A 16511-nucleotide genomic window follows, 5' to 3' on the forward strand; every position below is an offset into this window, starting at 1 on the left:
CTACGCCCAAGCGACGTATGCTCGAGCCTCAGGTCTCGATTTTAAGAGAAGGTTTTAGAAAACGAGGGCAGAGAGAGATTTTTGAAATAGACGTTATATAAGCAAACAAGAGAGAAATAACAATAACTCAGAGTATATAACCTTGGGTAGGGGGATAGGACTAGTTGTCAATGGATACATGATATTAGCCAATGATCAATGTCAAATATGATACATATGTTAAACAAAGGTTAATTATCCTCAATAATGCATGATATTAGCCTATAATCAAGAGTCTTAAACTGTATTAAAGGACGAACTTAAAATATTTAAATGTTTGAAAATTGAAATAAAAAAATTTATAGAAAAAATTTAAAGTTTTAAAACTAAATTGGTAAATTGATAATAAAAAAAACTTCTATTTTTTTTATTCGAACTCTTCCATTATATAAATATAGAAGTAGAAGAATTCACTCTCACTTGGGCCTAGATCTACGCTGAATATATTGTTTTTAATCTGTCATGACGACAATGGCTTCCTTCAACTCAATTGCAAAGGCGAATCCGGAGCGATCTGGACAGAAATTGAAAATGCATGGGAAAGAACTGGAAATCTCAACTTTCGGATTAATGGAGGGGTTCAGTAGATGTTGAACAGATTTATTGTGAACTCCAATTCTGGATCAATGGATGGTTTGCAAAAGTAGTATAAATTTTCATGCGATCAACTAAAATTTAATGAAAAGCAGAGGTATATGGTGATCGATTTATCAAAGCCCTAATCTCTTCCTCATCTTCGGGCGTTTTATTTAAGAATCTCATCTTTTGCTGTTAAAATTACAGGAAGATTCACACATGTGGGCTGATGGTGATCGATTTGTCAAAACCCTAATTTTCCTTATTCGATTCGGGAGCAATCTTAGCCCATTAAGGCGAAGATCGGTTGGTCCAAAGAGTTGGGTGCAATCTTAGCCCATTAAGCTCGGAACGGTTTTTGTCGATGCACCGTCGTGTAGCGGAGTAGAACTCATCAAATTCGCATCCGTGGCAGTGCTGGGCCATCGTCTTTAACTAACAAAGCCTAACAAGCAGTGAGGTATTTCATGGTCTCTCTCTGTCTTTCTCTGTTTGATTCCGTTCTTATCGGCAAGAGAAAAAGAAAGATCGAACTGATCGCGGAAACGCGCGAACTGCCCATTTCATCACTTTTATTCTCCATCTCTCGTCCCTCTCGCGCTTTTATCCAATTCCGCAAGCCAACGAAATAGAAGAGAATCTAACTCCACTTTTTTATGGCTTCAACTTGTTTCCTAGATTGGCGATAGTTTCTGTTCGTGCCAAATCTCACTTCTGTACTGGAAATTTTCTGGCGGCAGCAATTCATTGAACCGGCTGGAAGAGAATGGGTGCCGGTGCGTCCAAGAATTTGGATGGTGGGTCTCATGGGAGTGAAGAGCGAGAGGAAAACCTAGACCAAGCGGGTGGGCAGCTCTATGTTTCCTTGAAGATGGAGAATTTTAAACTCAAAGGCGAGCTCGTTCCTCATATTTATGGCTCTGCTCCGCTTGTTGGTTCGTGGGATTCATCTAAAGCTGTAACCGTTCTCTTTCCATTATTACCCTTTATATTAAGCTTCGGTTTACAACAATCTCTAATATTGAATTTAACTTCTATGGTGCCATAGCTCTCCTTAGAACGTGAATCAGCATCAATGTGGGAATTGAGCTTTGTTGTTCCTCCTAATCATGGTAAGTATCATTCACTTTCCTATTGATCGCCTGTTAGGAGGGGTTGGGGTGTGGGGGATGGGCGGTGGACGGTGAAGAGTTACTTTGGTGATAAAAAAAACATAGGGATATTAAGGTTATGAGGTCCTTTTTTTAATCCATGTTCTGTTTTTTCAAAATGAATTAGTCTTGCTAGCTTATTTGTCGTGCTTCAATAGGGTATAATAATGTGGATTTTTAATCTCTTTACTGTAGTTGTATGAACTTGAATTGTGTTTATAAAACATCAAAACCTCCTGTCCATCTAATGGAGGTAAAATTACAAAAGACTTAAAACATTTCCAAACTTTTCCTGTACATTTCAAAAAAAAAAAAATTTTCATTTCATCTACACTGTTGAATTCAGAATCATTGGATTTCAAGTTCCTGTTGAAGCCGAAGTATAGCAATTCACCTTGTATAGTCGAGGAGGGTCCCAACCGACTATTTTTAGGAGGAATGTTGCAAGGGGATACCAGGATGGCCCTTTTCAGGTTGGGTGCTGATGAAGTTTTGGAGTACAGAGTGTTCATTAAAGCAGACAGGGTTTCACCTTTTGATCTTGCTGCAAGTTGGAGGGCTTATCAGGACAATCTTCGTCCTTCAGCTGCTCGTGGAATTCCTGATGTGAGCATAAACTCATCGTCAGAGACTGGTCCTGAGGTATCTTTTGTCCTCCCCCCACAAAAAGGGGGGAAAATCGTTGCATATACAATGTTCCATTGAAAATTATTCTGTTTTAAAGAAAGTTTCGCTTGCCAGTATATTATTACCACTCGCAATTAAGTCTTGGAGAAAACAAATTAGTAGGATTTGATTAGTTGTACATCTTTTTCCCGTTGATTTATGTTTTTCTGTTCAGTATGTACTTCAACTTTCATTGTTTTAGCATTTGATTAGTTCCTTATAGTGATGTGCAACAATGCAAAGTTATTTTAGACATGTCAAAAGGAATGACTTATCACATCCTTCATCTAAAATGCATGAAAATGATGTGTAACACAGTCAATATATGAAACGAAGATGACTGAAATGTCAGTAACTTAAAACTAAAACATAATGAAACGAATACGACTAAAATGTCTTTAACTTTAAACTAAAACATAGAGATGTCAAGGACACATTTATTTCAAATTATATTTAGATATTTCAGCTTGTTTGCATTCGATATTTGCATTTCAAATACAATGGGAAGTAAGTAATGGAATTGGTATTTTTTCCGTGTGTATTAGAAGCAAAGTTTTAATAATCTAATTTTAAGGAAAAAAATATTTATACCTTCTTCCTCTGTCTTTTCTCTTGCCTTTACAGAATAGTTCATCTGCTAGCTTGGAGCTTGATCTTGAACACTATGTGGTCCCAGCTCCTTCATCAAACTCAGGTCATGTCTATGCAGCTAACTTGACAGAGACTCCTAGATCATTAACTGGTTTTGGGGTTCATTCCAATGCCGATAAGGTAGGGAATACATCATCATCTAAGGAGAGCAGTATTCTTGGGGATCAACCAGCAACTGTGAAGGTGTTTTCTTGTTTGTAATGTATATATTAAATTTCAATTCTATTGTAAGCAATAATTAGAGTGTAAGACATCAAAATGTTTGGACACTTGATGCAACTGGATTAATTTTATTTCATTGCATCTTTATTTGAAACTCATATATAACGAAATATTTTTAGAAATGCATAATATCCTTGTTTAAAAAACTTGTTCATCAGGATACTTTTTAACAGTTTTCAAGGAAAAAAGGAGAGTAGAGAACAAAAACACTATTTTACTGTTTTTATCTATTTTCTTTTTTGATGGTTTAATTTTCCATTCATATATAATGTAAGTTAAGTTTTCCATATCATTTGATTTAAACGTGTTATATTTTTATATGATATGGAAATCAAATCAATTGAAATACAAGAATATGAACCATCTTTTCTAAAATTATTATTTAGTTTCTTGGTTGTTTGATTTCATTTTCTGCTTTGGATAGTTCACTTTATAAAGGCTGGATAGTTTCATGGCTATTGATACGGCCTCTTGGTAGTGAATAAGTGAGTCCAGTTTTGTTTACTCTTAGAATTAGTATTTTCAAACTGGCTTAAAAATGAAAAACAATGGAAGCAATTTCAGAATTTCAATCTTAAAACAAATACACCGAAACATCTCCATGTTTTGCTAGTTTGTTTACTTGTTCATCCTTGACTCATTGGAGATATGAAATTGATATCTAAACTGTAAATAGGCTTTTTCTTTTTTCTCATCAATGGCAGAATGTTTACTTTTTGTATGTCTATCGTATTTTCTGTCATGTTTAGTTTTTGGTTGTTGCTTATGTAGGATATGACAATCATTGTTCCTGATCCATCCAAGATGTATATGGGTTCTGGAATGGTTGAATCAAAGTCGGTAGGGACGTTTTCTCATTTGCCAAAGCAAGACAGTCATAGGGGGCTTTTTGTGGATCGAGGTGTTGGATCCCCTAGGCTTGTTAAATCACCTAGTACTAGCGCTTTCTTTGCAGATCTGAAATTGGATACAGAGTCTAAGGTTGGTATTTGATTTTTCGTTTCTCAATACTACAAGTCATATTATTTATCTTCTATATTTTCTTGTTTGTTAATAGAATTCAATGCCAGCAGCGGCTGGAGCTGTTGCTGCTGCAGCTATTGCTGATCAAATGCTTGGACCAAAGGAGGATAGACATTTGGCGATTGTTTTGGTAGGATGAATGGTTTTTCTAAAATATCATTAATTATCGAGTTGTAGATATGGTGAGGTGGACTACCCATTGTAATAATAGGCTAAAGGGCTATAGTAGTATTTGGTGACAAATTTTCACTTTTTCATTAGTAGTTAGGTAGTTTCAAGACTGAAAATGCTCTCACGACTTTTTGATGTGGATTAGGTTGGTTTGCCAGCTCGAGGCAAGACTTTTACAGCTGCTAAGCTTACGAGATATCTTCGTTGGTTAGGTCATGAGACAAAGCATTTCAACGTTGGCAAGGTTCGACTTTCTCATAACTCTTATGCATTGTTTTATATTATATTATATGATGAATGAACTTTTAGAGTTCAATATAAATATGTTTTCTTTGTTGTAACAGTACCGACGCCTTAAACATGGGACTAATCAGGTGTGTCTTCAAATATGATGCACAATTTTGACTTGTCAATTCTTCAATTTCAATATTACTTAATTAACTATTGATAATGCTTGGGGGAAAACTCTATCAATTATTAGCCGATCAATTATGACTAGATGGACAAGGAATGGTTCAGGAGGGCACATAAACTTGTGCGGGTAGGACTGAATTTTCAGGACTTCTCTCTTCAAAGACTGCCATTAGGCCACCTAGTTTACTCGTACAATTGATGGCACTTTTAAAGTTTGTTTTGTTCTGTTTCTTCTTTTTTTTTTTATTATTTTTTTTTATAGGAAACCAAAATGTTTCATAGATTTATTTACTCATACTTCATTCTGTTGGTGATTATGGTGTCCACAAGAGGATGCCACTTTGATGCTCTTTTATGTGAAAAGCTTTTCTGAATGTGCAGTCTGCTGACTTTTTCCGAGCTGACAATCCAGAAGGCATGGAGGCACGTAATGAGGTGAATTCTAGAAACTGATGACATGTTATAGATAAAGAAAGTGGGATTTCATTCGCCTCCAATTTGTCTACTGCTTCATCTATTTAATTTAACATTTATATTGGGAACGTCACTTACCCTAAAAGATGGAACCCCCCACCCCCTACCAAAAAAGAAAAACGAAAGGGATCCATTATCTTAAGAAAGTCACCAAACCTTCCTACTGTAAAACAAAAAGATGCAATTTCAAGTTTACTTGACTAACATGGATTATTGGTAAGGTTAACACCATGTTAATATTTTCTCTGTGTAAATAGTTTTAATATATCACCTGCTGCTAGGTAGCAGCTCTAGCTATGGAGGATATGATATCTTGGATGCAGGAAGGTGGCCAGGTAAGGTTTTCCACTGTTACGTCTATTACGTGGATTAAACTAATGGTTTTATTTTGCTAATGCTAAATTAATTTAGGTTGGAATATTTGATGCCACAAACAGTACTAGGAAACGGAGAAACATGTTGATGAAATTGGCTGAAGGAAAATGTCGGGTATAATGATGATCATACCTGTAATTGTAGTGAAGAATTCCAAAAGTATTAAGTAATCTCATCCTTCTTTATCTTTCAATTGCAGATCATTTTTCTAGAAACTCTATGCAATGATCAGCGCATCATTGAAAGGAATATACGTCTTAAAATACAACAAAGTCCTGATTATGCTGATGAGTATGTTTCCCAAGCACTTAATTCATTCTTTTTGGAATTTAGTCTGTTTCTTTTTTGGAACACAGTTAGTGTTTTTTTTCCCTTCTTGTAGGCCGGATTTTGAGGCTGGATATCGCGACTTCAAAGCTCGACTGGACAACTATGAAAAAGTAGTTCTCTTAGATATTATTATTTTTCTGGTATATGTTGAAAAATCTAAATTTTCTCTTATGTCAGGTTTATGAACCTGTTGAAGAGGGATCTTATATTAAAATGATTGACATGGTTAGTGGCCATGGAGGACAGATACAAGTGAGTTTATCTCTTCTGTGATTTTTGTGCCTTTGTTACTTCATATTTTTCAATTCCTCGTTTGCGTTATTTCATTTCTAACTTATGATATTGTAGGGTGGTTATTTTGTAGTCACTATTATTTTCAAAAGAGAGTAGCGGTGTGGTTATTTTGTTTAGATCAAGCGCATATAGGATTTATCTCACTTGATAATTTTGGTATTCTCAAAAGTATATATTTGCTTATTCAGGTCAACAACATCAGTGGGTATCTCCCCGGACGAATTGTCTTTTTCTTGGTATGATCTCCCCTTTGATCAATTTTTTTTATTATGATAAAAAAAATGTAGACATTCTTAATTCATTCGAGGCTCTATAAATTCTAGTTTGAATTTAATGAATTTTAGTCTTATCATGAGTCTAAAGCCCCTCGCACCGTCTTTGCTCGATCACCCTGTTTTGTCCATTTTCATAATTTTTTATCATAGGACTTCTATGCGAGTGTTAATGAGCTTTTTACCGAAGGAGGGTACATATGGACAAAGCTTAGCCTTTAGAATTGCTAATGAGCGTTAGCAAATTTACAGAATGGCTCAATAAAACTCCTTTTTAAAAAAATTATATTACAAATAAAGGAGAGGGATTTCAATAACCACTAGATCTAAAAGGGCTCAAGGTGATGTCACTGTATGAATAGCTCATTTTGAAAATTGGAATCTTGAGTATACGATTTGCTAATTGAAAACCCAACTGGTGGACCCTGTGGAATTTGTTTGATGATTGTTGCTTCGATTCAGATTTTGACATTTTTTTGTAGGATCTATTTTTGATGTACTACAAAAAAGGATCTGTGTATTAATATATCATTATGTACTCATACGAACTTCTTTATGTTCTCATCAAATATTTTATTTAATATGGGGCAGGTGAATAGTCATCTCATCAAGTAATTTATTATGTACTCTACGAACTTCTTTTTGTTCTCATCAAATATTTTATTTAATATGGTGCAGGTGAATACCCATCTCACTCCGCGACCAATATTGCTCACTAGGCATGGTGAGAGTATGGATAATGTTAGAGGTAGGATCGGAGGCGACACTGAATTAAGGTATGCATAAGAAAACAGGTGTAGAGATAAAGTTTTTATGTTCTTACATCACAAAATATTTTAAGGTAATTTATTGTATCTAGTATCTATACTTATGGAAGGAGAGATTTCTCTGTTGAACCTGCCACCATTTTTTCTTAGATGACATAATATTATATTAACTAGGGACAGTAAAAAAAAAAGTTAATGTAGGCAAGAAGTCGAACTGTTCAAGAAGAATATTTTGATGATGTATTTGTGTGCAGAAGAATTAAATCAGAATGAGTTTAGGTTTCACGTCGTTCAAGAGAGAAATATTTGATGGTTATTTCTATTTTGCTCAAGTCCCATTTTTTTCCTTTTTTGGTTTACTTTTTCTTTCTTTCTTGTTTCTGTTTTCTTTCCATATAGGTTTTCCAATTTCCTTTTTAGCTTCCCTCAAAAGTGTCGTGTGTCAAGTTAGTAACCTATATAAATGTAGGGCAGTATTTGCTTTTGTGTAAAAATATAGAGGAACCTTTGCCCCTAAACTTCCTCAATTTTTTGTCTGATATTTGACCAATTTTGCTAAGGCTCAGTAGCTCTTTATGAACAAGTATAATGATAAATAAATTTTCCAGTGCTTGTATCGCATGCTCAAGTTGGATTTTCAAAACAATACTTGGCTTTATGAATATGTTAGAAGTACTAATTGTGAAATATTGAGAATATTATTTGGACAATAGGTGTGGCATATTTGTAATTATCTAAGAAGTTGGTTAGGGTGGATGGTTATAAATAAAGTGAGTTTGGGGTTTGGGCAAAATTTTGGGGATTAATTTTGAAGGAGGGAGATGGCCTTCTTGAAATGCTATAACCTGTATGTTTTCTCTTTGATATTGTAACATAATTGGTCTTATTTTCTTATTTTTCAATCTCAAAATTGGTTCCTGTTAAAATATTGAATTGGGATTTACTTCTTTCGGCAGTGAGGCTGGAAAAGTTTATTCAAAGAAGCTTGCTAACTTTGTTGAAAAACGACTGAAGTCTGAACGGGCTGCCTCTGTAAGCCCAAAATTTCAATGCGAGTGAATTTGCGTCTGGTTATTTAAAACTCTAATGTCATCCTTTATGACTTTGCCGTGGATTAGATTTGGACCAGCACACTCCAGCGAACAATTTTGACAGCGAGTCCTATTGGTGGAGGATTCCCCAAGGTTAGCTTGCTATCTGAAAGATTAATGCTCAACAACTCTCACTTGTACGCACATGTATAAAATGCTCTATGGTTATTCCTTCTATTAGATTCAATGGCGTGCACTTGATGAGATATATGCTGGAGTTTGTGATGGAATGACTTATGAAGAGATAAAGAAAAACATGCCCGAGGAATATGAGTATGTGCAACCTCCCCTTCCCCTTGATCTTCGTCTCTTTTCCTGCATAATTTTAATGGATGTTTATTTCCGCCAGATATTCGTTATGATAATTCAGTGAGCTTCTTTGCTAGTCGTGGAAGTTGTTCCTCTATTTACTGTAACACTCTTTGCCCATTGGCAATTCCTTACATTTTTCACTTGCAGAGCACGTAAGAAGGATAAATTGAGATATAGATATCCTCGTGGAGAATCTTATTTGGATGTTATCCAAAGGTGCACAATGTTTCTTTTTTTACCCAAAGCTTCAAACATTCTCATTATTTTATCTTCGTTAGTTATGGCTAATGCCTGTTTTACTTTCTGGGGCCATTAATGTTAATGACACAGGCTTGAACCAGTAATTATTGAGCTTGAAAGACAACGGGCACCTGTTGTCGTTATTTCTCATCAGGTAAACTAATGTTTTAACCATTCCATCGTCCATATTTACAGGTGGTTACCTTTCTATTTTGTCTTTGATTACAGGCGGTCTTGAGAGCGTTGTATGCTTATTTTGCTGATAGGCCCCTGAAAGAAATTCCACACATTGAGGTAATTGTGCAGATAATTAACAATCACTTTTTATATTTTCAACATCAATATTTAGGAGCGAGTGAATGCTAGGGGTCTCAACTAGAATGGTTTAAAATGCTCCGGTTCAATTTTGGCAGGTCCCGCTTCATACAATAATTGAGATACAAATGGGAGTCACGGGTGTGCAAGAAAAAAGATACAAACTTATGGACTAACATATCCCTGGATGTTATTCTATAATTCTCATGTTCTTTGAGAAAATCCTATGCATTCTTTTAATTTTCATTCATTACCAAGATGTTGGCGTCATAAATTGTGCCTCACTTATCATTGACCTCCGATGCTAATGTGATGAGAACTCATGTTCATTTTTGTAACAGTGATGTGTATGAATGTAACTCGTGCTCAGGCAGGGTGGGATTGATGAACAAAATTCTCTTCCATTCAAACAGGACTTGGAGGAGTTCTATTCCATCTATATTTTGTTCAATTATTAAAATGAAGGAAGTTTTAGATGGTAAAAATATCGATATTAACAGGTCGTTGTTCTTATGGAGGCAAAAGTTAGCTATTTGGTTACGGTCTACTTTGACCCATCAAAGATAAAAAATCAAAACGGCAGTCTGTAGGCGAGAGGTATCCAAGCCAGACATAATAGTTAAAAAAATTGGAGTATGCAAAAATGGTATGGCTATTAACTTTGCCGTGGAGATAGCATACTCCTTGATCGAACCGCTTGCACGGTATACACATTCGTGTTTTCATTTTTTCAGTATTCGGTATGTTTTCTTCAATCTATTATACTTCGAGGTATTTGAGAAAGCAATTTTCTCCATCAGGTAAGAAGCTTTTCCTGAAATTTTCAATTTACTTTTACCTTTCATGAGCTCCTTCAGGTGAATGATTGTGATGAGAGATTGTAGAAGCAAACTCACCGGTTGATCTATAAATCAGGAAGCAAAAAGATTTGACTCGAGGAGACCTATCTTCCCAGCTTCCTTCCCCCCCCCAAGTGGGCCAAATTCAACCTGAGGTAACTTTTTCTTATTTGTTTGAGTGATTTTAAATCTATTAAAATTAAATGCAATACAGTCATTTGATGATCCAAGGCACCCTTGCGAAATTAACTCTCTTGAACGCAACATCTTGAAGACATCCTTTTCGATTCATGCTGCTCTGGTGTTAAACAAATAGGCTGTGCTTTAGTTCTTTAACATTTTGGGTTTTTACTGAATTTAGTATATATTTAGTCAAATATGATGGTACAAAAATGAATATTAGAATTAGGAATCCTGCTTCCTGCTTGTTGCTGCCGTCGCCTTCACGAGGCCTCCATTTCTGGGTTTCTTGGGATTATGGTCTTTCTCCATCTCCCATCGTTGGTATATTATGTAATCATTTCATAAAGACAAAGACTAACGTCTTCCAACTACCACATCCACATATCCCAATCTCAGGCCTCATTATTATATAAATTTCTCCACTTTAACCAATGACTTCAGTTTCACGTAATCTTTTTCTCATGGGAATCAGCAAGATCCATGGTACACCCTCTCTTCCATCCTTCCCTTATATCTTTAATCAATCTTAATCCAATCCATCCATAACCTCAATCCTCCTCCCTCTTTCTCTTAGAAGCATGTTCAACTCTGCACAATCACTCAGTTTTTCATCTTTTTATCCACTTGGTCATGCCTTCAGGAGCCTTCTCTCATACAATGGAAGTGTAATGCTAGCTGCTTTGATTTCTTTGCTTCTTGTGACCATCTTCGTCCTTCTCCTCCACATCTATGCCAAATGGTTCCTCTCCCAGGCCCGTCACCAGGGACGCAGCTCTATTGCCGTCTCTCAAGTGCTCGGCCAGCCTCGCTTGCACCATTTTCATTCCATATCATTTGACCATACTCCCCCTGCTCGCTCTCCCACCAAAGGTCTCGATGCCTCTGTGATCTCCACAATCCCTCTTTTCATTTATGTGTCGGAAAACCAGTGCAAAATTGGATTGGAATGTGTCATTTGCTTGAGCTTATTCGAAGAGAATGAGATTGGGAGGAGCTTGCCCAAGTGTAAGCACGTCTTTCACGTCGAGTGCATCGACATGTGGCTGAGTTCTCATTCCAATTGTCCTATTTGTAGGGTTCCAGTTGCTCGCCATGATTACTCAAGGAGTGGAATTGGTAATAACTTGGAACTGAGTGAAAATGAACCGCAGATTGCTGTCGGTGGGTAGCAGCAACGACGTTAGAATGAATTAGAGGAAAATCTTCAGATTCTTCATCTTCATCTTCAGAAATGTCCTCTGGGTTTCCTCAGAAAATGAAATCACAATTCATGGATTCCATGTTTGCCTATTCTCCATTTGTATACACAAGGATGCTCTCTCCAAACCATCTGTAAAAAACTTGTGCCTTTTCATTTACCTTGTTCTGAAATTATCTTGAGCTACAACTCATTCTCCACTCCCCGGAAAGAAACATTCTCCCTTCTTTCTTATCTCTAATTTATCAAAGACATAAATGTTATAATGTTTAGCCTTTAAGACATGATGAAACCGTTGTTGATGTATAGAAATGTTATATTCTTGTACCCCTAATAGATGGAATGAATGTAAGAAAGTCTCAGAGTGGAAGAGTCAAATGTGGAAGATGAAGAGGCATTTGGGTCCAAAAAGTCTAGGTTTGTGTGTCTAGGATGAGAGAGAGAGAGAGAGAGAGAGAGAGAGAGTTAGAAATTGTTCCTCTTTTGTCGGTCTTTATTATGATCCATATCTTGGCAAGTATCACAAACTTGGACGTCTTCTCGTGAATGTTTCGTCATGTTGTTATCCTCTATTCTTCTTTTTCTTCTATGCACAACACTAGTCAATCCATCGTCCTCTTCTATTATATTGCAAATTTTAGATCTATTTGTTGGAAACTTTTATGTATGTGTTTACTAAATCTTACCGTAACGCTCTAAATTTCAAAAATGTCCAATGAATCGTTACCAATTTTTAAAATTTATTGTCTAATCATTTCTTTAGAAAAATTATTCATACATTTTCTTTAAAAAATTCTTGAAACACAATTTCAAATAGAATATAAAGTGATAAGAACCAATATATAAAATAACATTGAAATACTTACGAATTAAATTTTAATTAATTTTTTTCCTAAAAAAAAGAATGGCTAGTGGAAGTCTACCATGACTTTTCTGTCTTGGTTGTAGTTTTCCAAATATGATGCATGACTACTGTTGGCAGCCAGATACGGAGACAAATGGTCGAGGATTATTAGGAGTGAGGCCCGCATTGGTTAATTTAGTGAAACATCATGAGTTTATAAGTGAGAAATACTACCTCTATTGGGTACGAGACTTCTTGGAGAGCCCAAAGCAAAGTCATGAGAACTTATGCTCAAAGTGGACAATATCATACTATTGTGGAGAGTCGCGATTCCTAACACAAGCGCCAATAGATTTTAAAAAGGCTTTACTTATTAATTTGTTTTTTTAAACTAATCTTTCTTAATTTATTTAAAAAACTTGGATGTCTTATTCAAAGAAAGTAAGGAAAAAACAGCATTGTTTTAGTTTATTATATGATGGAGTATACAATCCTCCATTGCTTTAAACCAAAAACGCCATTTTATGAAGAAAAAGAAGATGAAAAAAAAAGTTTAAGTGAGAAAAGGCGCATTATTCACAAACTTTCCATTCCCACTTCATTCTGTATACGTAAAATATAATGAAATTCCAATCCCCCCAACCATCTTTATTCACCACTTTAATCCTCCTTTCCTATCTTTATCACTCTCTTTGCCTATTCAAACCAATCCCCTAGTTGGTTCATGACATGGAAACCAATATCACTTTACATGCATTGCGTCTATCTTCTTCACCTCTTTCGACCTTGCTTCTCCTCTCCAATGGCGCCTCATAATCTTCCATCATCCAATCTCACGCCCACAAAGCTAACACCGACATGGACGCCGACCCGAGCAACAACGCCACAAAACAACCCCTCTTCAGCCCTTGATTTGAGCTCATCATCTTGTTGTGGAAAAAATCTACTGCTATTAGATCCACCAGAGCCATGTATATTAGAATCCCCGACGAAAATGAACCCAATAATCCCTCCATGATCAACGCCTTGGGGCTGCTGTCGTCGTACCCTGTTATTGAAAACAGCACCATCCCTAATACTATCCCCATTGGCGTTGTTACTGAGAACATGAAACACATATACGAGGTCGTTGTGAAGCTGAATCCTGCCTGCAACAAACCACAATCCTCTAATTCCATGGAGATTATCTTGATTCATGTTTTAGTTGTATAGATAGTTCATTAATTAATTACCTGAGCAATACAGCCGCCGAGGCCCATTCCTTCAAAGATTTGATGAAATGAAAGAGCAGCCACCAGAGGCTTGATTGTGCACTGATTTTGGGACATTCCCATCGTAACTCCGATTATTACAGAGTGGAAAATAATCCCAATTTCAAGAACTTGAGACACGAGTTTCTGCTTCAATTTCACTAATTCCTCTTCCCCTTCTCGCCGCCGGTGACAACTCCCTCCCCCTAAATTCCCAATCTCCGATTTCGAATCCACCGACACCAGCAACCCAATATCCCCTGCAGAGTCGGTTCTCGGTTTCTCCTCTGTCTCCACCGGATTGTAGTGGCTGTGTTCGACGTGCGACGTGGCGGTGACGTCGACGAGAAGCGCCAGCAGTGCGCCGATCATGGTGACCAAACCGCAGAAGGGGAAATCCCGCCATGGGTGTTGGGAAGCCACTTGGCAGTCGGAGAGAGCGTCGAAGGCGTCGGGGAGGACGTGGACGAGTGAGGTGGCGAGAATCACGCCGGCGGCGAAGCACTTGATGATTAGAATCGCTTTGTCGTAAAGGGGTTTTCCGTGGAAGAAACGGGTGAGGAGGACTGGTAAGGAGACGCCGATGACGCTGGTGAAGAAGATGAGGAAGATGGAAATGAACTTGAGGTGGGCGGCGGCGTGGCCGTCGCGACAGGCGGAGTCGCGGATGAAGTCGGTGGAGCAGGCGGCGACCGCCATGACGGAGAGAGAGGAGGAGGAGAAGGGCGCGGTGGAGGTTTTTGAGTTTGTGGACAAAGAGTGGGTTGAGGGTTTGAAGGCATTAAATGGAGTGGGAGTCCACTGCCTTAAATTTCATTACATTTCCATCTTTGCAAGATTAGTCTCACTTTTAACACAACTTTACTTGACCACACGTGTCACCTAAACGTGTGTTTTTCTTCATTGGTCGAGATAAGTTTAGCCTTTTATCGACTCAAAACGTGTTCATGACCCTTTACTGAGGTTTATCAAGTGATTGTGCATAATAACGTTAACCAAGACAACTTGGACAAGTACTGTGTCAACAAATAACTATGAGTTCTACTGGTGCTTCATGATGTCACAACGAGAATTAGAATGATATTCACCTACTTAGCTTGCTCTCGCATGCTTATTAAGAGTTGACCTTTAAGTTGACTTCAAACAGTATCAAGGCATAAATCATTTCGTGTTCATGACTAGTCATTTTTGTGCACTGCGTTGAACTTGATCCTATAACACAACGAGTCATATGTTCATAGTACATTCTAAGTCATATTTGATTTGGCACCATCACATCAAAATGACAACGAGTCATATGCCAACGTTGGCGTGTTTGTCTAGCATCCAATTAACACCAAATTTGATATAACTTTGACTTTCGAGCTTATGATATGGGGACCTGTCTAGTGCTCTTTAAACTTGTTAGTGAGAATGTGGACAATATAAAGCGTCGTCAGTTAACTTTTAACAGTAAACTATCAAGACATGGTCCAAATTTAGATCTGATGACGAGATGATGGATAAGATCTTACCCTAGATGTTAGTATGCGTATGTTTTGAAATTGATTGCAATGGATAGCAAAGAGCTCACTGGATTATCATAACACTTCATGTAACCTTAATGAGATAGATGATCTCCAATGAGGTGAATGGTTAGAACTCATGAATAAAATTAGAACGAGTTAAGAACGATGAACTTCAACAAACTAGTCTATGAGGAATGATCTCCTCGAAAATAGACTATGAGGAATAATAAGCTTCGAGTAGCTAGGTTATGAGTAGCGGCGAGCGGAAAGGAGCTAGAAATATGGTAAACTATGTCTATTGTATTTGAACATGGCGTGTGGTAGTCTAGGCTCATCTCCTTATAAATTCAAGCTCAAATTTGGTTTCTTTTTTAATTGGGCCAGTGGGAAGTGGCCCACAATTCTCACAGATTGCCCTAATTTTGCCCTAATTCACAGGCCCAGGCCCAGGAGTGTTCGTGAGTTAGGTTGAAGTGTTCGTGAATATGTTTTAGATCTAATCCAATTGTTAAAATGGTAAACCCTAAACTCTAAACCCATCCAAAAAAAATATTAATTTGTATTTTTGTTTTTAATAAAAATAAAATATTAATTCGTTTATATATTTTTCGAACATTTAATTATAATTGCAACTTATATTTATATACCTTTTGAAATATTACCTTCTCAATAGTTAAAAATTATTTTTAAGAATGGTCGGAGAATATATAATAAATAATTATGAAACTCAAAATTAACCATTTGGTTCCATCCAATCACGAACCAACCGAGTAAAAGCTTTGATTTGTTTAAACCCAATCCAAATAAATTTATTATCTAACCCAAACTCTACCGTAGAATTAATCATAATTTTTCAGTCATCGATTTTTTTAAACATGGGTACGTTCTTCTTTTGTAAATTCACCTGCCTCCATTCGTTTGATAATTTCTCCGATATAAATAAGATAAATGGTGATTTATAATTTTAAAAAAATGGGAAAATAAATATACACATATATTTTTCCTTTTGAGTTGATTATCAAATATAACTGATAAACATTGTTATCCAGCGTCAACAAGTCTCATAAGGAAACCAATTATTGAGAAGAAAAAAAAAACATTAATTATATGACATTTTCCACATAATCATAAAAATTACCAAAAGTTCCCAAAAATATTAATAATATACATAAAACCCTCCACCACCTTGATGACAGCCACAAGCATTTAAATGTGACATATTTAATATAGAAATAATAAAGAGCCAACCAACACTAATCCTTCAAATTCAAAAAAAAAAAAAAAAAAAAAAAAAAAAAAAAAAGGG

The 16511-nt window shown here is 36.4% G+C and overlaps 3 protein-coding genes across 4 annotated transcripts; 2 read left to right on the forward strand and 1 right to left on the reverse strand.

Moving 5' to 3' along the window:
* The first annotated feature begins 553 nt into the window (after nucleotides 1-553).
* LOC111451455 (6-phosphofructo-2-kinase/fructose-2,6-bisphosphatase-like) lies at nucleotides 554-9822 on the forward strand. Of its 2 annotated transcripts, XM_023091888.1 has the most exons (25): nucleotides 554-730; nucleotides 823-1075; nucleotides 1294-1573; nucleotides 1664-1727; nucleotides 2113-2408; nucleotides 3057-3266; nucleotides 4077-4286; nucleotides 4363-4458; nucleotides 4645-4743; nucleotides 4844-4873; nucleotides 5295-5348; nucleotides 5669-5722; nucleotides 5799-5876; nucleotides 5962-6053; nucleotides 6145-6202; nucleotides 6270-6344; nucleotides 6575-6622; nucleotides 7337-7434; nucleotides 8382-8457; nucleotides 8544-8609; nucleotides 8698-8789; nucleotides 8976-9044; nucleotides 9159-9222; nucleotides 9297-9362; nucleotides 9482-9822. In XM_023091888.1, exons 3-25 carry the CDS (start codon nucleotides 1382-1384, stop codon nucleotides 9557-9559), a joined length of 2265 nt encoding a protein of 754 aa, XP_022947656.1. In that variant the 5' UTR covers nucleotides 554-730; nucleotides 823-1075; nucleotides 1294-1381; the 3' UTR covers nucleotides 9560-9822. The 2 variants fall into 2 exon arrangements, with proteins under 2 accessions (XP_022947656.1, XP_022947657.1); XM_023091889.1 differs by lacking the exons at nucleotides 554-730; nucleotides 823-1075 and having other exon boundaries at nucleotides 1381-1550.
* Nucleotides 9823-10384: 562 nt separating this feature from the next.
* LOC111451456 (RING-H2 finger protein ATL63-like) lies at nucleotides 10385-11549 on the forward strand. Its single transcript, XM_023091891.1, has 2 exons — nucleotides 10385-11410; nucleotides 11481-11549. Exons 1-2 carry the CDS (start codon nucleotides 10984-10986, stop codon nucleotides 11537-11539), a joined length of 486 nt encoding a protein of 161 aa, XP_022947659.1. The 5' UTR covers nucleotides 10385-10983; the 3' UTR covers nucleotides 11540-11549.
* Nucleotides 11550-13005: 1456 nt separating this feature from the next.
* Nucleotides 13006-14504, reverse strand: LOC111451716 (zinc transporter 6, chloroplastic). The gene is made up of 2 exons (XM_023092242.1): nucleotides 13680-14504; nucleotides 13006-13595 (listed from the first exon to the last, which is right to left on the reverse strand). Exons 1-2 carry the CDS (start codon nucleotides 14394-14396, stop codon nucleotides 13281-13283), a joined length of 1032 nt encoding a protein of 343 aa, XP_022948010.1. The 5' UTR covers nucleotides 14397-14504; the 3' UTR covers nucleotides 13006-13280.
* Between the last annotated feature and the right edge of the window lie 2007 nt (nucleotides 14505-16511).

Source organism: Cucurbita moschata, unplaced genomic scaffold (assembly GCF_002738365.1).
Source record: "Cucurbita moschata cultivar Rifu unplaced genomic scaffold, Cmos_1.0 Cmo_Scf00013, whole genome shotgun sequence".
NCBI classification, from domain to species: domain Eukaryota; kingdom Viridiplantae; phylum Streptophyta; class Magnoliopsida; order Cucurbitales; family Cucurbitaceae; genus Cucurbita; species Cucurbita moschata.